We start from the raw sequence: 26558 nt of genomic DNA on the forward strand, positions 1-26558 counted from the left end.
ACAGGAGCAGTTGCCCATAGCAACTTATCAGATTGCAGCTCTCATTTTTCAGCAAAAGGAACTGGTTGTAATAACTTTCCCTCACTCTATGTTACAGAACAGAAGTCAATCCAAACACAAAACCTAGTGTGAACCCGGCCCAAGGTTAGACTCACACAGCACTATGGCAAGTAAGGGGGGAAAAACGGATTCTGGTGTATACCGGGGCAACTCCAGTCACCCAAATCTGGGATGGGACCTTCGGCTTTGCAGCTGTTGCAAAACTACAATTCCCATCATGCCTGGACAGCCAAAGCAAAGCTTTGGCTGTCCAGGCATGATGGGAATTGTAGTTTTGCAACAGCTGGAGGGCCAAAGGGATGTCCTGTGTTGCCTATAGCAACCAATCACATGTCAGCTTTCATATTACAGGGGCTCATGTTTATTCTGAGCTGTGATTGGTTGCTATGGGCAACATCCCTACTGTAGGACTGCTTTGATAACTCTTCCCCAGAATCCCCATAATAAGTCAATAAGTCGCCCTAAGGCAGTGCGACCCTACCGAGTAACAAAGAAGGGGATTACCATCCAATCTATGATCAATGGCTGCTGAAAACTAGGACTCCCATCCCTACCTGGAATAATGACCCCCTCCTATATACAGCGCCCCCTACATGTCATCTCCACCGCTGAGGTGGGAAACGTACAGGAAACCCCCCGCTCATCAGGCGCTGTACACACAGTGCGGCCTATCCTACAGCGCACTGCAGACAAAGAGCAGAGCCGCCGCGAGCCAGGCCGGCTAATCAGAGGCCAGCCAATCAGAGGCCAGCTTAGGCTCCCCGCGCGCACTGCACAAGATGAAAGCAGCGAGCTGATTGGCTGCTGCGCCCCGGTCTTTGTACATACACAAGGCCCGGTGTCTATCTCCCTCCACCATTGTTAGTGGCCGCCCATTACTAGCACCCAGACTACAGCAGCAGTGATATCTGATAGGACAAGGCGCTGAGGCCTTAGCTACTCACAGGGTCCTGGGCATCTCGTCCTCCATGGCTCCAGGCTCCGGGTCCCTCTCTGTCCTAAGGGACCCGGCGGGAAAGTAAAGTCTTGTAGGTTAAGTCCAAACCAAAGCGGTGACTCGCCGGAGATGTGAGCGACAATAAGGAGACACCGAACACCGCTGTCTACCGATGTGTATAATCGCTACGTGCCGCACTCCACTGCCCCTCACCGCCCCGGCCTGGAACAATGCAAGAGAAACCGTCACCACAAGATGGCGGCGGAGGAAGGACGGCGCATGCGCACTATCAGGACCCCCCGGAAAAGGCTGTCCTTTGTAAACGCCTGTTTCGATAGAGTATACGAAACAGCGTGTTTAGTATGGATGAATATAAGAATACATAGTAATCAATATGAAGTTACATAAAGGTTTATTAGTAACAACAAATTGCTGTGGTATTACTGAGAAGACAAGAACAAAAGCGAAGTGCGCCGCCCGGGAATCGAACCCGGGTCGCAAGAATGGGAATCTTGCATGATACCACTACACCAGCGGCGCCGCTGAGGTCAGCAATTGTCTGTGTCCTACATGACAGGACCCAGGAGGGAGGCAGCCCTGGTTATTCAAGGGTCACAGGGCTTTGGGAAGTTTAGACAAAGGACAAGTATCATTTAGAGCAGGGGTAGGGGACCTTGTCTCTCCAGCTGGTGCAAAACTACAACTCCCATCATGCCTAGATAGCTAAAGCTTTGGCTGTGTAGGCATGATGGGAGTTGTAGTTTTGCTGGAGAGACAAGGCTCCGTACATGGTGTAAAGTGAAACTGGCTCAGTTGCCCCTAGCAACCAATCAGATTCCACCTTTCATTTTCCAAAGAGCCTGTGAGGAATGATAGGTGGAATCTGATTGGTTGCTTGGGGCAACTGAGCCAGTTTCACTTTACACCATGTGTAATGGTGGTTTTACATGGAGCGATAATTCGCACGATTAACGATTTTGAATGAACGATTTTTTTTTAATAACGATCAGCGTTTAGACGGAACGATACATCGTACGGAAAAAATCGTTTTGCAATAGTTTTGCGATCGCCTAAGCCTATCTCATACATAGGTGAAATCGTTGAAAGACTGTTTACATGGAACGATCTGCAAATTTTTTGCGAACGATCAACGACGATTTGAGAAGTTGTTGAAAGATCAAAATGAATGATTTCTCGCTCGTCGCTTGATCGTTCGCTGCGTTTACACGTACGATTATCGTTTGAATTCAACCGTTATCGTGCAAATTCGAATGATAAATCGTTCCGTGTAAAACCAACATAAATCCCCCCCATGGTGTGTATACAGACAGAAGGATGGCCATGCTTGTATACTGTATAAATAATAAGAATTTAAAACATATATATATATATATAAAAATAATTATAATAGGTGTGAACTGTGCCAAAGGTGATTGCAGGTAATATGACTGCTGCAAAACCTGAAGAGAGTTACCGCCCGGAAAAAAAATCACCATATGGTTTTGCTCAGATTTAAAGGGGTTGTCCAAAGATTAAATGTTATCCCCTATTAATAGCATAGAACCTAACTAAGGGCCCTATTACACGGGACGATTATCGTGCGAAAAATCGTTATATCATTCTAATTTAAATGATAATCGTTGTGTGTAATTGCAGGCAACGATCGAAAAATCGTTCTTATGTCGTTAAACCTTGATTCAGAGCTGAACCTAAAATTATCGTTAATCGTTCGCTGTAATTCCACATTCGTTTGCTCAAGTTCCGCATTTTTTCACTAATCGTTCAGTGTAATTACAAATTGTTCATTGTTTCGCCTGGATCAGAAGGAGTAATGCTGGGTTTACACGGAGCGATTATCGGGCGAATTTTTGCGATAACGATCGAATTCGAATGATAATCAGACGTGAAAACGCGGCGAACAATCGAAAAATTGTTCATTTTGATCTTTTAACAGGTTCTTAAATCGTCGTTCGTCGTTCACAAAAAATTCGCCGATCGTTCCGTGTAAACAGTCACTGATTTTCCCTATGTGTGAGATAGGCTTAAGCGATCGCAAAACGATCGCAAAACAAATTTTCTGTACGATATATCGTTCCATCTAAACGCTGATCGTTCTAAAAAAAAAATCGTTACTTCAAAATCGTTAATCGTACGATCAGGCGAATTATCGCTCCGTGTTAACCCAGCATAATGGTGCGTTTACACAGGCAGATTTATCTGACAGATTTGTGAAGCAAAAGCCAGGAACACACCATAAACAGGGAACGGGTCATAAAGGAAAGACTGAGATTTCTCCTCTTTTCAAATCCATTCCTGGCTTTGGCTTCCAAAACCTGTCAGATAAATCTGCCTGTGTAAACGCACCATAAACGATCATAGTAACGATCGCAATAACGATTGTAACTAACGACCATCGTTCTGTGTAAAATGGTGAATGATTTCAGGTTAACAATAAACAATCTTGTTTGCGATTGTTTATCGTTAGTTGTTAATCGCTAAAAATCGCTCCGTGTGATAGGACTCTAACTCGGGGTCTGATGGCCGGGACCACCACGACCATTACAATGGAGGTTAATTGTCCCACAAGTGAATGCATGCTTCACCACCGCTCCATTCATTCTCTATGGGACTTCTGAGCTAAGCCAAGGCAATGTTTACAAGTCCTATAGGGAGATGAATGGAGCTGTGGTCTATCATGCATTCACTTGTGGGACAATTAACCTCCATTGTCAGGAACGGTGGGAGTCCCAGCGGTCGGACCCCTACAGATCAGCTGGTTGTCTCTTATCCTGTGCATGCAGGAAACATGTTAATCGAGGGATAACCCTTCATGTATAATTGCTTTGTTGGGATCTGGGACTTATGCCCAAAGTATGGAGAGTACAATGTATCTGTATAATAGCACTTTGTGTACTCTTAGGGCCCTATTCCACAGTAACAATAATCGGCCAGATCGGCCCCATTTGGCCCGATTCGGCCGATTATCGTTCGGTGAGATAGAGAGAACAATCAGCCGATGATCGTGTCATCGGCTGATTGTTCATTTAGGGCCAGACCTAAAATCACCGATCCCCCACTATGCTACGGTTGAATAGCGGTGCTCGGTGGGCCACCGACAATTTGACAAGCAGCAGCATCATACATTACCTGTCCAGGCTTCTTCTCCGCGCTGTCTTCATCCCCGGGTCCCACGCGCTCTATCTTCAGAATGGCCAGTCAGCGCTCAGCCAAACACAGGCCGGGACCGCCGCGGCCTGTGATTGGCTGAGTGTGGCCTGTCAGCTGACCGGCCATTCTGAAGATAGAGCGCGCGGGACCCGGGGATGAAGACAGCGCGGAGAAGAAGCCTGGACAGGTAATGTATGATGCTGCAAGGACATCGGTAACGATGTCCCTGCAGCCCTCGCTCATCGATCATCGGGCCGTGGAATAGGCTTAGCAGGTCGCCGCTCGTTTACATCGTTGCTGCCCGACAATCTGCGCGAGCGTTATGTAAATGGGAAGAAATTAGTCTGACGTCCATAGGAAATCACTGGGGCAGTCATTACCTACGGACGTCGGACTCATCTCTTCTCATTTACATATCACTCGTGCAGGCCGTCGGGGGGCGATTTCTCCGCAGCAGGACCGGTTTCTGGAGTGGGGCTTGCAGGATGAGGTAAGTATCCAGGGCTCCACCGGGGGTCGGGCAGGATATTCCCTCCGCTCAGTTTTTTGGGCCTCATGTATTTTTACCAAAAGCAAAAGTGGATCCAAAGCACAGAAACACTTCCAATTCCAAAGATCTGCAGGTAAATTTGTAAATAAAAAATAACAACAAACCATGGGGGGAGATTTATCAAACATGGTGTAAAGTGAAACTGTCTCAGTTGCCCCTAGCAACTAATCAGATTCCACCTTTCATTCCTCACAGACTCTTTGGAAAATGAAAGGTGGAATCTGACTGGTTGCTAGGGGCAACTGAGCCAGTTTGACTTTACACCATGTTTGATAAATCCAATGTCCTTTTTTCTTTTTTTGCACATCTCCCTGTGGAAAACATCTGAACCCCTAAAACAGGAGTGTCGAACCTGCCGTCCTTCAGCTGTTGCGAAACTACAATTACCATCATGCCTGGAAAGTGTGGAGCTGTGGAGTAATATGAAACAAATAAGCTATATCCACTTTCCCGATGCCTCCATAACAATACATAGCGACCCCCCACCCAACATCCAGCCAAGACACAAGGGAAACTCCCAGCAGGTTTGTACATTTGAACCTGCTGCTATGTGTCTGCAGGTAATGTCATAACGATTCCACTGATATTTTTTCATGTCGATCCGTGTGCTTGGGGTTCCTCCAGGTACTCCCACACCCAAAACATACAGATAGGTGAATTTAGATTGTGAGCCCTAATGGGGGACAGGGACCAACGCTGACAAACCATGTAAAGTGCTGCCAAATCAGTTGGCTCTATACAAATAAAAGCATCATCATCATTATGTCGATCCGTTGCACTGTTCTGAAGTTATAGATGAAAGACACAATATGTAAATCAGCAGCTTTGGTGCATTGGGGGTATTTGCTGGTCCCTCAGTGCTCCGGCCCATCTACCAGCTTGTTTAGGTGCAAATACTTCTGTATATACATAAAGCAGTGACGTCTTCTTCCCCGGGCCAAATCCTGTACTTGCACAGGAACAGCGCTCAGGATCTGGGCCAGAAAAGAAGCCGTCACCTATAGGTACATAGCATCCGGTCCAGTCATTGGCTGCATGTATGGACCCAAAAAGCCACCCATGGAGGTGGAAGCATGGCTACGAAGTGGTGTACTTTGCAGCAGACATTAATGTGCTAAAGATTTCAAAATCAAGTTTCTGCATAGAGAATTCCCACTGCATGTGCAGGAGATTTATTGTGACTTTACATCCAGGAGGTTGGAAAGCTGCATATCCCCTGTACCCCTATACACACAGATAAGGGATTGTGGCAGAGGGTAACTGTGAATAGAAAAAAAGAGGCGGCCACCAGCTTCAACCTATAACTATATCAGGAGAAAAAATCTATCTATCTGATGGACACTTGTTGCACCATATTGGAGGGGATTCCTTCCAAACCTGACCGAGTCTGGATCATTGCCCTATCTAAGAACTCTATTATCCGTAAGCTGTAATCTTATACGTTACAAGAAGGGCATATGGGAGCCTCTTCAACTTGTTCAATGAATTAACCATCACAGCATCATAAGACCTCCATAGTCTCACTGCTGTTACAGGAAAGAATCCTTCCTTCCCCCAATGCCTTGTGTAAGTATTGTTGTATATTGAACATCTGGTGATGACTTTTACATGAAGGCCAATGGTTAATTGTTGATCTTTGCTATTTTTCACACTGCGCAAGTATTATTTTGTTATCATTTCACAGATATTACAGTGACTAGAAGCAATGTCATCTGCCCTATAAGCACTCCCCCCCATACAAGAGATGGGATCATATAGCATGAATAGCATATAGCATGTATAGCATATAGCATATAATAGCATATAGCATGTATAGCATATAATAGCATGTAGCATGCATATAATAGCATATAGCATGTATAGCATATAATAGCATGCATAGCATATAGCATTTAATAGCATATAGCATGTATAGCATATAATATCATATAGCATGTATAGCATATAGCATATAACAGCATAGAGCATGTATAGCATATAATAGCATATAGCATGTATAGCATATAATAGTATGTATAGCATATAGCATATAATAGCATATAGCATGTATAGCATATAATAGCATATAGCATGTATAGCATATAATAGCATGTATAGCATATAGCATATAATAGCATATAGCATGTATAGCATATAATAGCATATAATAGCATGTATAGCATATAATAGCATATAGCATGTATAGCATATAATAGCATGTATAGCATATAGCATATAATAGCATATAGCATGTATAGCATATAATAGCATGTATAGCATATAATAGCATGTATAGCATATAATAGCATATAGCATATAATAGCATATAGCATGTATAGCATATAATAGCATGTATAGCATATAATAGCATATAGCGTATAATAGCATATAGCATGTATAGCATATAATAGCATGTATAGCATATAATAGCATATAGCGTATAATAGCATATAGCATGTATAGCATATAATAGCATGTATAGCATATAATAGCATGTATAGCATATAATAGCATATAGCATGTATAGCATATAATAGCATGTATAGCATATAATAGCATGTATAGCATAAAATAGCATATAATAGCATGTATAGCATATAATAGCATGTATAGTGTATAGCATATAGCATATAATAGCATATTGCGGTTCAGGAAAGAAAAAGCGCGCTGCACCTCACACCTATGGCTGATACTAGTGCAGCTTGGCTAAATAAAAAACACATCAGAATTTTGTGTATGAATTGATCAAGCCATACTGCCCCATGTACCATCGTGCAGGTATCTGATACACATGGGTCCCTACACTTTTTCTTCCCTGAACCGCATTTTGTTTCTCTCTTTTCTCTGTGTTTTGCACTCCTCCTGGTGAGACCCACATGACCGCAATTAGCAGGAGACACCTGAGTGCACATGGTTTTAATCCCTCCTGTCTTTTCCCATTCTGTCTGCAGCAGCTATGGTGAGCGCAATACCTCATCCAGACTTATGCTGTTTGGGGGCGACCTTCTCCGCCGGCGGTGCTGGCCGGGTTTTGGTGTGGCATTTTTGGGTCTGGTCCTGTGGCATGGGGGTCGCAGGGCCGTCCCATGGCCCCCGTTCCCTGACTGTGCGCGCCTGCGGGGTTGGTGGCCACTGACTGGCACGGTGTGGACTTAGTGTAGGGACCCATGTGTATCAGATACCTGCACGATGGTACATGGGGCAGTATGGCTTGATCAATTCATACACAAAATTCTGATGTGTTTTTTATTTAGCCTAGGGGCACTAGTATCAGCCATAGGTGTGAGGTGCAGGACTCTTTTTCTTCCCTGAACCGCATATAATAGCATGTATAGCATATAATAGCATGTATAGTGTATAGCATATAATAGCATGTATAGTGTATAGCATATAATAGCAAGTATAGTGTATAGCATATAATAGCATGTATAGCATATAATAGCATGTATAGTGTATAGCATATAATAGCATGTATAGTGTATAGCATATAATAGCAAGTATAGTGTATAGCATATAATAGCATGTATAGCATATAGCATGTATAGTGTATAGCATATAATAGCATGTATAGTGTATAGCATATAATAGCAAGTATAGTGTATAGCATATAATAGCAAGTATAGTGTATAGCATATAATAGCATGTATAGCATATAGCATGTATAGTGTATAGCATATAATAGCATGTATAGTGTATAGCATATAATAGCAAGTATAGTGTATAGCATATAATAGCATGTATAGCATATAGCATGTATAGTGTATAGCATATAATAGCATGTATAGTGTATAGCATATAGCATGTATAGTGTATAGTGTATAGCATATAATAGCATGTATAGTGTATAGCATATAATAGCATATAGCATGTATAGTGTATAGCATATAATAGCATATAGCATGTATAGCATATAGCATATAATAGCATATAGCCAGGTGTGACCTCTTAGTTGATGTAATGAGGCAGCCTGCTGGGTATATTAGGGGATGATCCTTCTGCTCCATGTACACAGATCACTAACATCAATGCAACCCGTTATTATTATGTAAGAACACTAGATTCTTCCTGAGAGCCCCTGTCTATGGTCCTCATACACGGGGTCCCGGGCACAGGGAGAGGTGACAGCAGCAGTAGGCGGGGGCGGTGCGCATGCGCGGGCTTCATCTATAGAAACTTTCTTAGGACGCCATGCAGCTGTCGGCCGCTGTCCCTGTGCCGGTGGTCGGCCTCATCCTGTGCAGCCTGGGGGCAGCAGCCTTACAGGAACTGCGGCACCCCCCCAACAGGATCGGTGAGAATGCGGGAGGGAGGGGCTGTATATACAGCAGCATGCACATCATGAGAGACCTGCTGTAGTGTCTCCTCCATCCAGGACACACATCAGCTGATACTCACCACTATTTGCTATGTAAACTGCCTTGTTACTTTTTGTTTGTAAACTGCAAATGTTCCAGAGTCTCCTGCTTCCCCATCCTGTCCATACAGTGCTGCTATACACTACCATGTGCCATCTGTATACAAAACTATGCCAGCCCATGGCTGCTGCATTATCTGTCCTCCCATACCTGCAACCTATAGCTTACAGATGGGCAGACAGATTTACTTAAAGTGTAACTGTCCTTATAAATAACTTTGGGCGGACGACGGATTCTTCCCGTTCTCAGAATGAAGTCTATGATATGGCGGAGACATGTGTCTATGACGTGTCAAAAGTTTGGGATGGGTACATTGTGACATTAATGTGGCCCCCATGGTGTTAAGTGAGGATGGCATGCATCCTCACTTAAAGGGGTAGTGCGGCGCTAAACAATTATTCACTAAATAACACACATTACAAAGTTATACAACTTTGTAATGTATATTATGTTAGTAAATGGCCCCCTTCCCCGTGTTCCTCCCCCCCCCCCACGCTAAACCCGGAAGTGTAGTGCTCTATACTCACCTGATTCGTGTCGACCCCCGTCCACCATCTTGTGACAATGATGTCATCTTCGGGCAGCCGGCCGGCCGAACCACTCCGACGGTCTTTCGTGCCGGCCCCCCATCTACCGCGTCATCAGCTGCTCAGCCGCGATTGGCTGAACACAGTTATGCTCAGCCAATCGCAGCTGAGCAGCTGATGCACGGGGGTCGACACAAATCAAGTGAGTATAGAGCACTACACTTCCGGGTCTGGTGTGGGTGGGGGGGAACACGGGGAAGGGGGCCATTCACTAACATAACATACATTACAAAGTTGTATAACTTTGTAATGTGTGTTATTTAGTGGATAATTGTTTAGCGCCGCACTACCCCTTTAACCTCTGGGGCCACATTGTTCAGTCTGTGTGCCGTGCCTGTCACCTGTTCTAGCAATGAAGTGGTCACTTACCCCTTTCTTTCTGGAGCAGGTCCATTGGAGTCGCATTTTGACCCAAACACAGACTTCAGCATTGAAGTCCATGTTCGGAGAAAAGCACCGACCCAAAAACACCCAAAGAGACTTTCACACATAAAGACAAAAATACCATGTGTCACAATGTGGCGCCACAAAATACCTGTGTGTGAGGGCACCCTAAGAAGCTTTTTTTGAGAGTGGGAGATAAAGCCCATGGGGGTGCAGAATGTTTGGCCCATCAATTTGAAGAGTGAACATTTACTTGCCGGGATAGAAAATAAGGGGATCTGTATAGCTGGGCTTTTGCAGACCTGAAGAACACCCTGTGAACTTTTCCCTATATTTTGCATAAAACTCAGCACTGGTAGGACAGATTTAAATACAGTATAAGGCTATGTTCACACACAACCAACAAAACACAGTAATCACTGAACTTAAGGAGAACAGTGAAAAAAATTCCAATGAAGTACTCAATCAAGAGTCTCCACTGATGTCCCCAAAAATTGTCCCCATGAGTCCGTGGAGTCTCGGTTGCGAGTCTCAAAACACGGGATAGCCAGATATCTCTAGCCTGTTGCCACGGGGTGCCTCCATGATAGGGAGAGCACCACACCACCCTGATAAATAGCCCCTTAAGTCCCACTCGGTTGCGAGTATTGGAACATAAATAGGGAAACACCAGGGTGGCCCCTTTTAGTCAATGTCTAACTCAAGGTGCGAGTATTGCGATCATAACAAGGGCTTGCCAAGGCAGGCCTCCACCCACAGACAGCCATTTCGGGGTTTTTCCCTATTTATGTTCCAATACTCGCAACCGGGTGGGACTTAAGGGGCTATTTATCACGGTGGTGTGGTGCTCTCCCTATCATGGATACAAAAACAATTGAGGGAGCTCACAAAACAAAATAATGATAACAGGGGTGCAGCTATAGCAGTATCCACTATACACAACTATAGTCAAAAGAAAAAAAGCAGCTGGACACTATAAAGTAGCGCACAGCACTAAACGTCTGCAAAAATATCTATATACAATCTTTATAACATGAATCAAAAACAGAACATCACAACAAACTCAAAGATAAAATCAAATAAAAAACCATATAGGTATATACTCAGTTCTTTGATATACCTATATGTTTTTTTAATTGATATTATCTTTGAGTTTGTTGTGATGTTCTGTTTTTGATTCATGTTATAAAGATTGTATATAGATATTTTTGCAGACGTTTAGTGGTGTGCGCTACTTTATAGTGTCCAGCTGCTTTTTTTCTTTTGACTCCCCATCATGGAGGCACCCTGTGGCAACAGGCTAGCGATATCTGGCTATCCCGTGTTTTGAGACTCGCAACCGAGACTCCACGGACTCTTGTTTTGCATATTTAAATTTTTGGGGGCATCAGTGGAGACTCTTGATTGAGTACTTAATTGGAGTTTTTTTTTCACTGTTCTCCTTGAGTTCAGTGATTACTGTGTTTTGTTGGTTGATTTGTCATTGCCCCTGCTAGCCAGAATCCTACTCCACACTGACGAGGGGCAAATACCCCGAAACGGCTGTCTGTGGATGGAAGCAAGCCCTTGTCATGATCGCAATACTCGTACCTTGAGTTAGACATTGACAAAAAGGGGCCACCCTGGTGTTTCCCTATTTATGTTCCAATACTCGCAACCGAGTGGGACTTAAGGGGCTATTTATCAGGGTGGTGTGGTGCTCTCCCCATCATGGAGGCAGCCCGTGGCAACAGGCTTGAGATATCTGGCTATCCCGTGTTTTGAGACTCGCAACCGAGACTCCATGGACTCTTGTTTTGCATATTTATGTTCACACACAGTAAGAGACCAGCCGTTCCGTGACCCAGCCGGGTCTCTGAAAAGGCCGCAGGGTTCTGATGCGGGCGCATCTGTGCGCGCCTGCATCAGAACTCCCCACAGCACACTATGGAGCGAGCGTCTGGAGCCGCTTGCTCCTTAGTGTGCGCTGACAGGGTATTCAATGGATAGCGGCCGCAGAAAACTGACATGTCAGTTGTTTGCTGCGCCGCTAGAGATCCCGGACGGAGCATATTCTATGTGTATATACTCCGGTCAGGATCCCATAGGCAGCAGTGGCACGTATATTTTCATATAAATCGTTGTACAAGGGCCGTGGTTTTACGAAAATATATGTTGTGTGAACATAGCCTAAGGCTGGTCACACTATGTATATTTCAGTCAGTATTGTGGTCCTCATATTGCAATCTCAACCAGGAGTGGATTAAAAACACAGAAAGGCTCTGTTCACACAATGGTGAAATTGAGTGGATGGCCGCCATATAACGGTAAATAACGGCCATTATTTCAATACAACGGCTGTTGTTTTTAAAATAACAGCAAATATTTGCCATTAAATGACGGCCATCCACTCAATTTCACCATTGTGTGAACAGATCCTTTCTGTGTTTTCAATCCACTCCTGGTTTTGGTTGCCACATGAGGACCACAATACTGACTGAAATATACGTAGTGTGAACCCAGCCTAAGTTATATCTCCTGATTCAGGACATGTGGCCAGATATAACCTTTATCATTTATACAGGGTCTGTAGCATGTGCCACTATGAAGCTGCCCCCCCTCTATTTTTCTATTAAACTGTGGCTGCTAGTTATCTGACAGCTCTGAGCACACAAGGGAGAGCGAAGGTCAGGTTTACACATTGCAGCTTTTATTTTTTTTTTAAATTTGACAAGGAATAGACACCAGAAAGTAGAAAATATACCACCATTTCTAAACTGTCTCCATATAGGGGGAGATTTATCAAGCATGGTGTAAAGTGAAACTGGCTCAGTTGCCCCTAGCAACCAATCAGATTCCACCTTTCATACCTCACAGACTCTTTGGAAAATGAAAGGAGGAATCTGATTGGTTGCTAGGGGCAACTGAGCCAGTTTCACTTTAAACCATGTATGATAAATCTCCCCCCATGGAGTCTATTCGCCTTTGCTATATCAGACCGTATCTAAGAACAGGAGCATGCACATCATAATACAGAGATATTCTGGCTACTCCTAGTGCAGAATATAGTGCTACAGGAAAGCAACATAAGGTGGCACAAGTGTCCATATGGCACCTGGACTGTGATGGTGATACCATATGTATCCAAGTATTATCTTCATGCCTTTTTTACTTACATTACTTACATTCCGGGCTGAATGACTGTGGCACCTAAATGGTTGACTTTAGGACACTTCTGAGGGCGATGTCTGTGGGGTCTTCTGGTTATCACCCTTTAAAGGGGTTATCCAGCACTAGAAAAACATGCGAATTCGCACGATAATCGTAGGTGTAAACGCAGCGAACGATCAACGATTGATCTTTCAACAGGTTCATAAATCGTCGTTGATCGTTCACAAAAAATTCGTAGATCGTTCCAGATCGTCGTTTGCAGATTTAAGCAATGTGTGAGATAGGCTTTAAGCGATCGCAAAACAAATTTCCGTACGATATATCGTACCGTCTAAACACTGATCGTTATGGGAAAAAAAACGTTACTCCGACATCGTTAATCGTACGATCGGGCGAATTATCGTTCCGTGTAAACGTAGCATAAGGCTGGGCAATACAGGGTCAAGTCAAGGTCGGGGTCAAGTCAAGGTCATACACAGCATACACAGGAACAGAACACCTTCACAAGGATGCTAGGAACTTTATGGCCCATGTAGGGAATGTGGAGCTGCCTGATATACCAAGTAATGGTTATTGGTAGGGGAAGGAGCACTCAATGGCTCTTTAATAGGCAGGAAGGGAGCATGTGTGCGTCTTATGGGCAGTGCCAGGAATGAGTGTATGTCAGCAGGGAGGAGTACAGACCTGTCAGCGTAGCAAGAATGGACCACTGGTGCTATACCGGGTGAGGCAACTCACTGTCAGCTTACTTTCTATAAGCTGCAGTGAATGGTCATGTGACGCGCTGTCTCAAGCGCTCCCACGGTCAACGCTATATAAATAAAATAAAAATATTTAGGGGTTAAGTTACAATAAAAATAAAAAAATGTAATGATTCAATCTATGGAAAATTGTGCAATGTCTCAGTTGGAATAATCCTTTGATTATACGTGTACTGTAATGTTACATGCCAGGACCTGAATGAGCTGAGGTAATGCAATTTTGTATGTTAAATTAACCCGTTAAAGGGAAACTCTGGCAAAATTCTTTTTCAGATCAACTGGTTTTAAAAAGTTATATAGAGTTTTAATTTATTTCTGTTTAAAAATCTCAAGCCTTCCAGCATTTATCAGCTGTTGAATGTCCTGCAGGAAGTGGTGTATTCTTTCTAGTCTGACACAGTGTTTTCTGCTGCCACCTCTGTCCATGTCAGGAACTGTCCAGAGCAGGAGCAAATCCCTATAGAAAACCTCTCCTGCTCTGGACAGTTCCTGACACAGACAGAGGTGGCAGCAGAGACCACTGTGTCAGACTGGAAAGAAAAGTTTCCCTTCAACTCCGCAGCCACTATTGATCTTCTGGACTAAGCCCTTTAAAAAAAATTAAAAATTATGTGCTAATACCTTTGTTAAACTTATCCAAGTGATTCTGAGATTGTTTTCTTGTGACAAAAATTACTTCATGTAAGTAATAAATTTTGTGTGAAAAACTCTGTTTAGTAAAGGCCCTCTTACTTTTAATGATGCTATAGAAATTTAGCAATAATTTTTTTCACATTTCACATAGGTAACAGCAGCGGCAATCACGTACACTAACAGCGGTGCCAATCAGATACACCAACAGGAGAGACAATTAGGTACAGCAACAGGGGACAGGGATGAATAGCGGTGCTTTTTTCTAATCCTGGATAACCCTTTTAAGCCCAATTGTAAGAAAAGCATAGAGGACCCAACCTTGTACACAGTGTGATGCATTGTTATCTTGGTGAACAAGACTTGAGTCTTGTTAAAGTGGTTGTCCAGGGACATAACATTTTCTTTTAGCATATGGCTAGTGACATGTTAAAAATAACAAAATTATTCATACTTACCCATCCCCTGCTGCTGCTATTCTGGCATCTTCCAGTCCCTGGTTGTCACAGCTGGATCCTGTGATGAGGCGGGACATGGCTGTGGTCATTTATTGGCCATGTGGACAGTTCCTGATGTGGGAACCAAAAAATGACAGGGACCAAATGGTGTCAGAACAGCACCTGCAGGAGATTGCAGTAGTAAGTACGACTAATTTTTTAGAGTGCTCCAAACCATAGATAAAAAATGTCTGTCCCTTAATCCCTGACAATGACTTTAAAAGAGAAGTCCTGTGAAATAAAAAAAAGCAGAAAAACGTGGGTTGTGGGAACATAATAAACAAAGTATACTTACCTATCCTCTTGCCCCGTAGCGCTGCTCCCGGGTCTCATTGACAGCACCAGCCTCCTGCAGCTCTTCCAGCTACAACGTCTCGAACACCCAGGCCATGGCGTTGCAGCTGTAAGAGCCAAGTATGTGATGTACTGTAGAAACAAAACTATAGGAGGTTTTAATTAAAGCATTTTACATAGTTGATTGATTTTAGATGCACTGGAGGACACAACTTTTTTTTTAATGTGCTGAAATATTTAATTTATTATCCCTTATCCGTATAGCTGTGGTGGGAGCTGGGATTGGAGGAACGTCAGCAGCTTATTTCCTGCGTCAGAAGTTTGGGAAGGATGTCCAGATTGATGTATTTGAAAAGGGAGAAGTAGGAGGCCGGATGTCAACTGCAGAGATGGAAGGGAACCATTATGAAGCTGGAGGGTCGGTCATACACCCCCTGAATTTACATATGAAAACATTTGTAAAGGAGTTGGGTGAGTAACATGTAACAAGGAACATGCAAAATATAGTGTTTAAAGGGAAAGTATCATGAGGACAAAGTTTTTTATGTTAAACATATTTTTTTAAAGAACTTTTAGTGACTTTTTTTTCCAAAATTTTCCATTTTACTAAATGTTAAAAAACTGAAGCATTTGTGTGCTTTTGTTCTGATCCGTTTTTCCATTGACTTCCATTATTAAAAAAAAGGAACAAAATAGATTAGTTTTTTTTAACGTACACAAAAACGTATTTGACCTTATATTTGTGTCCGTTAAAAAATGGAAGTCTAGGGAAAAACGGATCAAAAAGGAAGCACACAAATGCATCCATTTTTGTTCACCTGTTCTTTGAAAAAAACGGATGAAAAAAAAACTGATAGGAAACATGTAGTGTGAACCCAGCCTGAGACTTCCTGTTCTGTCTGCAATAAAGAGGAGACCGTTGAAAGGTCATCTGTACAGCATATGGCTATGTTCACACAACGTTTTTTCAGCTCCGTTTAAAATGACATCCGTTATTTTGAGTCTAAAATAACGGACATTTTTTAGCAGCCTAGCCTCCCCTTAGTGCAATGACTGGTGTTTGCACATTATTTTAGTTTGGGATTACTAATTGCCCTTTGGGTGTGTCTTAATTTAAAAGTCCATTGAATTTAATAGTAAAAACGGAGAAAGAACGGTGAGAAAAGAAGAGCTGTGTGTGAACAACTAATAAAAAACGTCCGCTGTTTGCAAAAGACGTCCGAAAATAATGTTCATGTTCATTATTTTGACGTCCGCAGCATAAACGTCCGTTTTTCAATGCATTGTGTGCATTGGACGTCCGTCTTTCCATTGACTCCAATGCATTGCCATTGCAGTCAGTTAAATCGCTGCAAAAACTGAAATTTTTTTTTAAATAGCGAAATCGGACGTTTTTTTTTTTTCTCAATTTTTGACTTTAGCCTTACAGTCAGAGGTAACATCAGTACATAGGGAAAACTATAGCAGCTTAGCCTCCTGCCCCCTGTAGAATGGCCTCTGCACAGGTCACAGAGTTCACAAAGCATGCGCACAAATGTGGCCCATACAAAGAATAGGGTCTGGAGATGTTCATGGGGCTTGTTGTAAAGTGTGTCACTAAGTGCTGTTAAAAAGAGCTCAAGCTAGGTGGCTGCCCCCATACTTATACACAGAAAAGTAACATTTTACAAACAGAAAATAGAAGCAGATTAAAAAAAAGTTTTGATTGGTCAGGGTCTAGGTGTTGAGAGCCTCGCTGATCGCTAGACTGAGAAGTCCTCATCTCTCCTTGTTATTTTTGGGATCTAGATATAGGGAACAGTGATAGGGTTGTTTTCAGGAGACTGAATGGTTTTTGGTAAAACAATGGGTATCAATTCCCTTTTGCCTCTAGGTCTCAGTGCTCTACCACTGCGTAGAAATCTGGTTGGAATCTATAATGGAGATGAGTTTGTTTATCAAGAGAACGAATGGTATTTATTAAGTATCATCAAAATGATCTGGAACTATGGTCTCAGTTTCTTTCGGATGCACTTGTGGGTTGAAGACATTTTGGATAAGTTCACGAGGTATGTAAATTATATGTACACACATATACAGCAACACCTAGTGTAAGTGTTAAACTGCAGCCCTCCAGCCGTTGCCAAGCTACAATTCCCATCATGCCTAAACAGCCAATCCGGGCAGGATGGAAATTGTAGCAGACATCTGTTGTTCTGGACTGTCTTGCTTAAGGCCCTATTCCACGGAACGATTATCGGCGGTATTCGACTGATATCGGCTGTCATACCGATATCGGCCGTTACGGCCGATAATCGTCCCGTGGAATAAAAGGCAACGATCAGCTGACATCGTTCATGTCGGCTAATCGTTGCGTCGTTTGTCTTTCAAACATGTTGAAAGACAAACGACTATGATAGCAGCGATTTGCTGCCGTCGCTCCGTGGAATAGGAGCGTCGGCAGCAGACCGCCGCTATCCTCTATGGGCTGTCCGGACGATCTAGCGATCACCCAGGCAGCACCCCCGCAGCTCCTTCGTGGCCCCTCCTGCACTTACCCGCTCGCTGCTGCTGCGTGCATTAGCAGCAGCAGCGATCGGGGAACGAGGAGCAATCGATCGCTAATAGCACTCGTTTGCTCCTCACTGTCGGCCTGTGTAATAGGGACTTTAGAGATGGCAGCTTAACCCAAGAGACTTAATTGACAAGAGTTGGCCTAAAGGAGAAGTCCGTCGAAAATTTTTATTAAAATATTTTATTGCTCCCAAAAGTTAGACAAATCCCCAATATACACTTATTACGGGAAATGCACATAAAGTGTTTTTTACCTGCATTTACTACTGCATCAAGGCTTCAGTTCCTGGATAACATGGTGATGTCACTTTATGGATAACATGGTGATGTCACTTCCTGGATAACATGGTGAGGTCACGCCCCGACTCCCAGAGCTGTGCGGTCTGTGGCTGCTGGAGAGGATGATGGCAGGGGGACACTGAGGGACACAGGGCACTGGAGGGACACTGAGCATCTCCCTGCCATCATCCTCTCCAGCAGCCACAACCTGCACAGCTCTGGGAGTCGGGTCATGACATCACCATGTTATCCAGCAAGTGACATCACCATGTTATCCAGGAAGTGAAGCCTTGATGCATTAGTAAGTGCAGGGAAAAAGCACTTGTGCATTTCCCGTAATAAGTGTATATTGGTGATTTGTATAACTTTTGGGGGGCAATACAATACTTTAATAAAAATTTTAACCTGACTTCTCCTTTAAGAGTGAAACAGTAGTCTAAAGTTAAGTGGCCTGAGATAAAGGGACAGCAACCCAAGAGTCGTGTGTCCCCCTAATGTCTGTTTGCAACCATTCAAGTCTTGTCCATCCCTACTGAAAAGAATTTACTATTCTTCTGGATCTGAGCAAGTTCCCAACAAGTGACTGTAAATGTGTTAAAGGGGTTGTTCACCAAAATATTTTTTATTTCAAATCAACTGGGGCAAGAAAGTGACAGAGGTATGTGATTTACTTCTATTTTAAAAAAAATCTCAAGTCTTCCAGCTGCTGTATGTCCTACAGGAAGTGGTCTATTATTTCCAGTCTGGAGAGCAGGACATGGACAGAGGTGGCAGAAGTGAGCACTGTGTCAGACTAGAGAGAATACATCACTTCCTGTAGGACATACAGCAACTGATACTGGAAGAATTAAGATTAGTAAATAACAAATTTCTGGCACCAGTTGATTTGAAAGAAAAAAAAAAGATATGAACAACCCCTTTAAGTACTTTAAACAATACATGTGTGTCCCACCTGTTGCTATTGAGCTGTGTCTATATGACAGAACCTGCTGGCCTTCCACTCATTGGGACAGTGTCACCCACAAGCCACATGGATATTCTATGTAGCACAACTTGCAGAGACAGACATGTTCAATGTGGTCCCACTGCCTCCCTATGCCAGGTAGTAATATGAGGCGAGGCCATAGTCAGTCAGGGAACACAAAGGGGACACGTTAGGGAGGGATGGAGGACCCGAGGGGTCAAATGCTTTAATAAAACCACATTCTATTTCCAGAAAATGTATGTGATAGGTTGATTTGGCCCCATTTCCAGTGAATGTCCGGACAAATCCCCTGTAAGCCGACCACTCACCTGTTATTATTGTTGGCAGGATTTACCGCTATCAGACCTTCGACTATTCTTTCTCCAGTATTGAGTCTATGTTTCATGCTATCGGAGGAAATGATTATGTCACAAAGCTAAATGTCACTGTAGAAGAAGATATGCAGAAGTCGGGTTTATCTCAGAGATTCATCGATGACATTGTGGTTCCATCTATGAGAGGCAACTATGGACAAGGAGCTAAAGTTAACAGCTTTGTTGGTAAGAGCTGAAACATGAGAGGAAAGTTAGATGACATATGGCAGCCACAACTTCTCTCAGTCTCCCAGGGGAGTATGGACTATCGAAGCTCATTATGTTTAAGGGAACATTTAATGTGGCCAGCAGGGGGCAGCATTGCATAGGTGCATACTCAGTATATAGGAAGCTTGTGACTACACGATATATGAGAAATGAGTGGTTGGCACTTTTGGGGTGCGTGTGATTTCATGATTACAAGGTAATGAGCGGTTCAGATGGCAGCGAGGGCCTAGTGAAGGTCCCTAAGGTCAGCCATTTGTACTCCAAAGGAAAGCTATATTAATGGAGCAGTATAATATACATGGTCTAGTGATTGCTTATTCAAGCACTATAAGTTACAAAGTTGACACCTTCTGCACTTTTAATTAAGAGAACCATTAAAAAGTAAAAAGCCTAAATATTGTTCTGGTAATGGGAAAATATACTATAAGGTTCAGTGGCGGTGTCAGCACAGGGCTTACCTGGGCAAGTGCCAGGGCTCACAGTGCCTCTAGTGGCCCAGAGAGGGAGAGGGACGCGGTCTTCTTATGTTCAGCCCCTTCACTGTACTGCAAGGTTAGCGGGCTGAACACCAGAAGATACAGGAGACGGAACAGGACCTGCACAGAGGGAGAAAAGGGTGAAGGACCAGATCACATGACCTGAAGGTCCTCAACCTTATAGTGTGGAGATCAGCCAAACAGAGAGGAAGAGGGAGAAGACTGAGCTGTAAGTGCTGTGTGTCAGTGTCTATGTCTGTGAGTGTGTTTTTTATTTGATTTGATAGATTTCCCCCTTTTTCCACAATTACCATCAGAACATTCACCTTAAGTTTTGCACATGGATAGAACGGTGCCGATGCCGCGGCCTTTTTTTTTAAACCGCGGCCTGGTTCTCGCGTACGGCGCCGTTCTGTTCTTGATCACTGGCTGGGGGTGAAGCCCTGGAGCTGAGCCAGCCTGCCCCCAGTGGGAGGAAACCCCTGCCCCTCTATGACTCAGCTTATGATCAACGGGGCCGCATCATAGAGGGGCAGGGGCTTCCTCCCACTGGGGGCGGGGCGGCCCGCCTCCAGTCTTTCACCCCGGCCAATGCCCGGAAATAGAATGGTGCCATTCACCGGACCAGGGTTTAAAAAAAAGGACTGTGCCACTGGCTTCCCCACGCCGGCCGGCACTGTTCTATCCATGTGCAAAACTTAAAGCGAATGTACTGATGGTACATTCACTTTAATATCTCTTCACGCTCTCAGTACATGGAAGTATCCTTTCTACAAATTTGTGCTGTACCGAGTCTTGCAGTTGATTTCCCCATACTAGCTGGTATTCTTGTATATGCTATTTTAGTAACATTTTATCTGTAATTGTTTGTCTTCTAGGGGCAGTGTCTCTATCCTGTGCTGATTCAGGAATATGGACAGTGAAAGGAGGTAACCAGCAAGTTTGCACTGGGCTTCTCTCCGCTTCAAAAGCCCAGCTGGTTCAGGGCACTGTTACCTCTGTGCAAGAGAAGGTTCGTCCAACAAAGTCAGGTAAGTTCCTATATTCCTTAAAGGGGTTGTTCACCATTTTGTTTTCTTTTAAATCAACTGGTGGCAGAGATTTGTTATTTACTTCTATTAAAAAAATATTAAGTCTTCCAGTACTTATCAGCTGCTGTATGTCCTGCAGGAAGTGGTGTATTCTTTCAAGTCTGATACAGTGCTCTCTGCTGCCACCTGTGTCCATGTCAGGAACTGTCCAGAGCAGTAGCAAATCCCCATAGAAAACCTCTCCTACTTTCCAGACTGGAAAGAATACCACTTCCTGCAGGACATACAGCAGCTAATAAGTACTAGAAGTCTTATATAGTCATCCCCTATCCAAAGGATAAAGGATGACATGCTGATTTGTGGGTGTCCAACTGCTAAAATCACCACTGATCCAATAAACAAGAGAAGTTGTACCCCGGAATGAGTGAAGCCAGCCCTCTATTCATTCTCTATGGGGGCTTTTCAATATTGCTAAGCTCTGCTCTTGGCAATGATCAAGAGCCCCATAGAAAATGCATTGAGCACTGGCCGTGAACACATGGGGGGACATTTACAAAGCATCCGCCCGAGGCGTACGCAGATTTGCCCCTTTTCCCTGGCGAAAGTCTGCTGTACGCCCCGATGGGCGGGCTGGTGTTGCTTGGGTGGGCGTGGCGAGACGGGGAGGAGGCGTGGCTGGAAGCAGGTGTAGAATTAGTATGCTGGGCGCCGTTTCGGGCGCCCGGCTGGCCGGATTCACTAAGAGGTGTGCGCTTCTTAGTGAATCCTGCCAGGGAAAAAGGGACGGGGACTAATATAAGTCTTTGTAAATCCCCCCCATGGTGTACCCCACTCATTCCCTTCATTATTGGGACTATTGGATCCTCTGATTATCCCTTATTTATCCCCTGTGGAAAGGGAATAACTTGTTAAAATGGGAATACCTATTTAATGTAGACAAATACGGATGCAGTTCCGATGAAATACTGATGTAGTCTCATCCATAATACTTCCATATTACTTCAGATCCATATTACTTCCACTTTTTCATATCCATATTAAACATATATACCAAAACACCTAAATGCAGCTCTTAACATGATCTAGAGCTGACAGATCCCTTTAAATTAAGGTGTAGGGTTGTTTCCATTTGTAGCTCCAGCGTGAATTCCGAATATTTTTGGCACACTACTTAAGTATTTCTGATTCCATTGTTTTGGTGTCTGTTTTTTTTAATAATTTTCTCTGCCATTTTTTTAGGAGATACAATAAAGCTGTATGAAGTCAGTTATGAGACGGACAAAGGGCGCACACTAGACATGTATGACATTGTAGTCATTGCAACTCCACTCAACAAAGGAATCGGCAACATTAAATTTGTCGGCTTTGACCCACCAATAGAGACTTTTTCCAAGCCCTTCCATCAGATAGTCACCACCTTTGTCCATGGACGGATCAACTCTTCTTTCTTTGGTTGCCCACAGCCATGTCAGCTTTCAGTATCAGAAATATCAACCACTAATAAACCAAACCTTTTCATGAACAGCATTGTCCCAGTGTATCCAGTGAAACCAGTGACTGAGTCTGAACTCTCTAAAGCGTCTGATATTAAAGTCTGGAGGATCTACTCCCCAGAGCCCCTGACCGATGAACAGTTGCGTCTATTGTTCGAGTTGTATCACGCAGTTATTGTCAAGGATTGGTTGGCTTGTCCCAAGTACACCCCTCCAGAGAAGCTGCCCCCTATAATACTGCACCGTGATATTTACTACGTGAACAGTATAGAAGGGACAGCCAGTGGCATGGAGATGAGCGCCATCTCTGCAAAGAATATCGCCCTCTTGTCTTATCATCGCTGGTTTGGGAAGAATGGACAGATCGACCAGGAAGACTTAGCAGAACGTCTTAAGTCTGAGTTATAGTTTGTTGGTTTGCACTGCAAGGCTATGTTCACACACAGTATTTTTGCTCAGTATTTTGGTCCTCATATTGCAACCAAAACCTGGAGCGGATTAAAAACACAGAAAGGCTATGGTCACACACTGTTGAAATATAGTGGATGGCCGCCATTTAATGGCAGATAATTGACTTTATTTTTAAACATCGCCCGTTGTTATAAAATAATGGCCGTTATTTATGATAAAATGACGGCCATCCACTAAATTTCAACACTGTGTGAACACAGCCTTTATGTGTTTTCAATCCATTAGTGGTTTTGGTTGCAATATGAGAACCAAAATACTGAGCAAAAATACTGTGTGTGAACCCAGCCCAACTGTGAATCCTGCCTAGAAATCAGCCATAACTTCTGAAGACAGAAAGAATGGAGCTGGGGAGGCCATGTCTGCACTAAGCTTTTTTCACTTTTTGCTTGTCAGTTTTGCACTACTACTACTACTGCTAGTCCTAACCTATAAATAGTGAACTAGAATCCGAGGCCTCTAATCTAACCATAACAGCACAGTTGGTGAAATAGTGTCCTCAACACCTGACCTTTGAACTGTGCCAGAAATTCAGATCTTCATCTCCCACTGCAAGTAGTGACTGTGGTCCTGAGATTCCGGCCACTGGACCTCCCCTTGTGTGATGCTGCAAATAACGCCATTTTATTGCCTTGGGTGCCCTGATTCCAATGCTGTTTTCACTTTGTTGCTACACCTGCTTATTCCTGAGATTTTACTGTATGGATGACTATCTGCACTTTTTCCTGAATAGTCAGGTGGGCTGGTACTTTATTTCAAAGGGAGTGTGAATCAGGCTTGGTGAGGGGTGGGTAAGTATGACGCTAGTGGGGCCTGAATTTGTGGACATCTGGTTAATACACATACTTGACCAGATAGTATAAGCCTTGCATCTTTGGAATAGTGGGGCGCAGCAACAAAATAAAACCTATGTTGGAATCAGGGCCCCAGGGGCTACAACATGATAGAAAAAAATACTATATGTGTAATACTGACTGAAACACAGATTCGTAGTAGAGCAGATCGAGTTTACAGTATAAACAAAGGGAAGTACTTCATTATTATTCGGCTGCCTTTGAACACCATGTGCTCCACTGGGAAAAGCTGGATCCAGTCCTGGGAAACTGGGAGATCCAGATTTTCTAGGCATCCAAGGAAGAGCAGAACAGACTTCAAAGGCAGCAGGCTAATAAGCCGATTGTTAAGCTAAGGAATCGCTTTGCTTCATTTATAGTTTGTATATCTTTATGATTGGCCACTGCAGCATATGTGTAATTTTAACCATTTTTGTGGACTACAATCCATTGAAAAATATACAAGAATTAATGGGGTACTCTGGAGGAAAATAAGTGTTTTAAATCAATTAGAGTCAGAACGTTATACAGATTTGTAATTTACTATTTAAAAATCTTAAGCCTTCCATTACTTATTAGCTGCTGTATGTCCTGCAGGAAGTGGTGTATTCTTTCCAGTCTGACACAGTGCTCTCTGTTGTGCCACCTTATGACAGGAACTGTCCAGAGCAGTAGCAAATCCCAATAGAAAACATCTCCTGCTCTGGACAGTTCCTGACATTGGGTGGCAGCAGAGAGCACTGTGTCAGACTGGAAAGGATATACCACTTCCTGCTGGGCATACAGCAGCTGATAATTATTGGAGGACTTGTCATTTTTAAAATTTACTTAGAAGTAAGTTACAAATGTTTCAATTTTTTTGACACCAGTTGATGATATATATATATATTTCTAGAGTACCCCTTGTGACTGGTGCAGGGCTTATAGAGTTTATGTAACAGCTAATTAAATGTCTTTTTCAGCCACGTTTGTCTTACATATCATCATAGTGGCCTTGACACTGTTTTACAGATTGAGATTCTAGAATAAGCACAATTCTCTTAATAAAACTCGTTCTTCTGTACATGTTTAACTTCCTTTCTGGGTATATATTACTAAAAAGGCAGAAAATGGTATAGGCTTCAGGATCAGATCTAAGTTCCTCTTACTACACCACTTTTTAATCTTTGGGTATGTTCAGCGTGGCTGAATCGGCTTGAAGTCTCCGCCCGTATTCTGCAATGTGAACATACCCTTTCCTCTGGCTATGTTCACACAACATTCTTTTAAAGTAAACAACAGATGCTGATTGCAATTGCCTCAGCGTCCGTTCTTCACTGCAGGGGCGGCATTGCATTGAAGTTAATGCAATGCCGCCTGCTGTGTTCTCGCATCGTTATTCTAACGCCCGATCTTTAGAATGGGCGTTAGAATAATGTACCTGTCAATTATTTCTGGACGCTGTTCACTGAACAGCGTCCGGAAACATCAGCTGTACACACAACGCAATGTGCAGCGCGGCCGCACATTACATTGGAGTGAATGGCTAATTGATTTGCAGGCACAACCGCCGCTGCCCGCAAATCAATTGTGAAAAAAGAACGTGCCTGCAGCCGGTACGGAGGTATCGGCTGCAGGAACGGGCTGAGTGCAGCCCGACAGCCAGCTGTTAGACGTTGTGTGAACCTAGCCTCTCTGTGTATTGAATGCACAATCATTGCCTGTCACTTCCTAGGTGACCAGGGAGGAGTGGGTGGTGGGGATCCCACTATTCACTCTAGCCTAATGGCCTCTCAAAACATTATGACTGTTGTTTGAGACATGGGGGGGACATTTACTACTGAGTATAAAACGTGTTTTTTTATACAGAGTATTCGTCTGTTGTTTACCCAGCCAAATAAGACTAATTTTTATTTAAATATGCCTAATATCAGACTATATAACCTGGCTTCCCTGCTCCGCCACATAAGAGACTGGATCCATGGGACTAGCCATTTCTCTAATCATAGGTTGGAATCGAATCTAGCATCACCGTGGGCCCTATCCACTTTACTACACACCAAAGTCAAAGATCTACCGAGTCATCTTAAATCCCACGTGGTACTGAAAGACACAGTGGCAGCCTGGAAGGCGGCAAGGAAACTATATAGGCTTCCATTTTGTCTCTCAAGGTACCTTCCGCTATGGGGACATCCGCTGTTCAAGGGTAATATTCCAGGACCAGTTGAGTCTTTGTGGCGGGGCAAAGGAATCAGAGATGTAGCCCAGCTCCTTAAGTCTAGGGAGGGTGTTCTATTCCCGTGGGATCAATTTAGGCTGGTATACGGCTTACCGGTAGGCCACTTTCTGTATTACAATCAATTGATATCATTTCTGGGAGGACTGGTGTCTAATTTTGCGAAGGTCGAGGTATCCGGCAAATTTGACGAGATCATCGGTACCTCCACGAATACTGATTCTTTAGCCGG

At 43.5% G+C, this 26558-nt stretch overlaps 2 protein-coding genes and 1 non-coding gene across 11 annotated transcripts in view; 1 reads left to right on the forward strand and 2 right to left on the reverse strand.

Moving 5' to 3' along the window:
* Nucleotides 1-26558, reverse strand: part of TIA1 (TIA1 cytotoxic granule associated RNA binding protein) — a 117141-nt gene that overhangs the window by 20629 nt on the left and 69954 nt on the right. The window contains exon 1 of one of the 2 annotated variants that reach the window (XM_069942917.1): nt 1005-1266. The exons of the other annotated variant lie outside the window; for it this stretch is intronic. Within the exon in view, the coding sequence (XP_069799018.1) occupies nt 1005-1030 (26 nt within the window). The 5' untranslated portion in view covers nt 1031-1266. Of the gene's footprint in view, nt 1-1004; nt 1267-26558 lie in introns of those variants that run through there. 2 annotated transcript variants of the gene reach the window in all.
* LOC138765788 (prenylcysteine oxidase 1-like) lies at nt 818-25156 on the forward strand. 8 transcript variants are annotated; one of them, XM_069942886.1, is made up of 8 exons: nt 13965-14200; nt 14776-14845; nt 15433-15532; nt 15677-15883; nt 17286-17460; nt 19557-19768; nt 21165-21317; nt 22557-25156. In XM_069942886.1, the coding sequence occupies exons 4-8, from the start codon at nt 15787-15789 to the stop codon at nt 23216-23218; spliced, it is 1299 nt and encodes a 432-aa protein (XP_069798987.1). In that variant the 5' UTR covers nt 13965-14200; nt 14776-14845; nt 15433-15532; nt 15677-15786; the 3' UTR covers nt 23219-25156. The 8 variants fall into 8 exon arrangements, with proteins under 8 accessions (XP_069798964.1, XP_069798980.1, XP_069798949.1 ...); XM_069942863.1 differs by lacking the exons at nt 13965-14200; nt 15433-15532 and adding an exon at nt 818-1315; XM_069942879.1 differs by lacking the exons at nt 13965-14200; nt 15433-15532 and adding an exon at nt 6258-6281.
* On the reverse strand, nt 1467-1537 carry TRNAG-CCC (transfer RNA glycine (anticodon CCC)). Its single transcript has one exon. It is a non-coding gene; the product is annotated as a tRNA-Gly (tRNA).

Source organism: Dendropsophus ebraccatus, chromosome 1, assembly GCF_027789765.1.
Source record: "Dendropsophus ebraccatus isolate aDenEbr1 chromosome 1, aDenEbr1.pat, whole genome shotgun sequence".
Classification (NCBI taxonomy): Eukaryota; Metazoa; Chordata; class Amphibia; order Anura; family Hylidae; genus Dendropsophus; species Dendropsophus ebraccatus.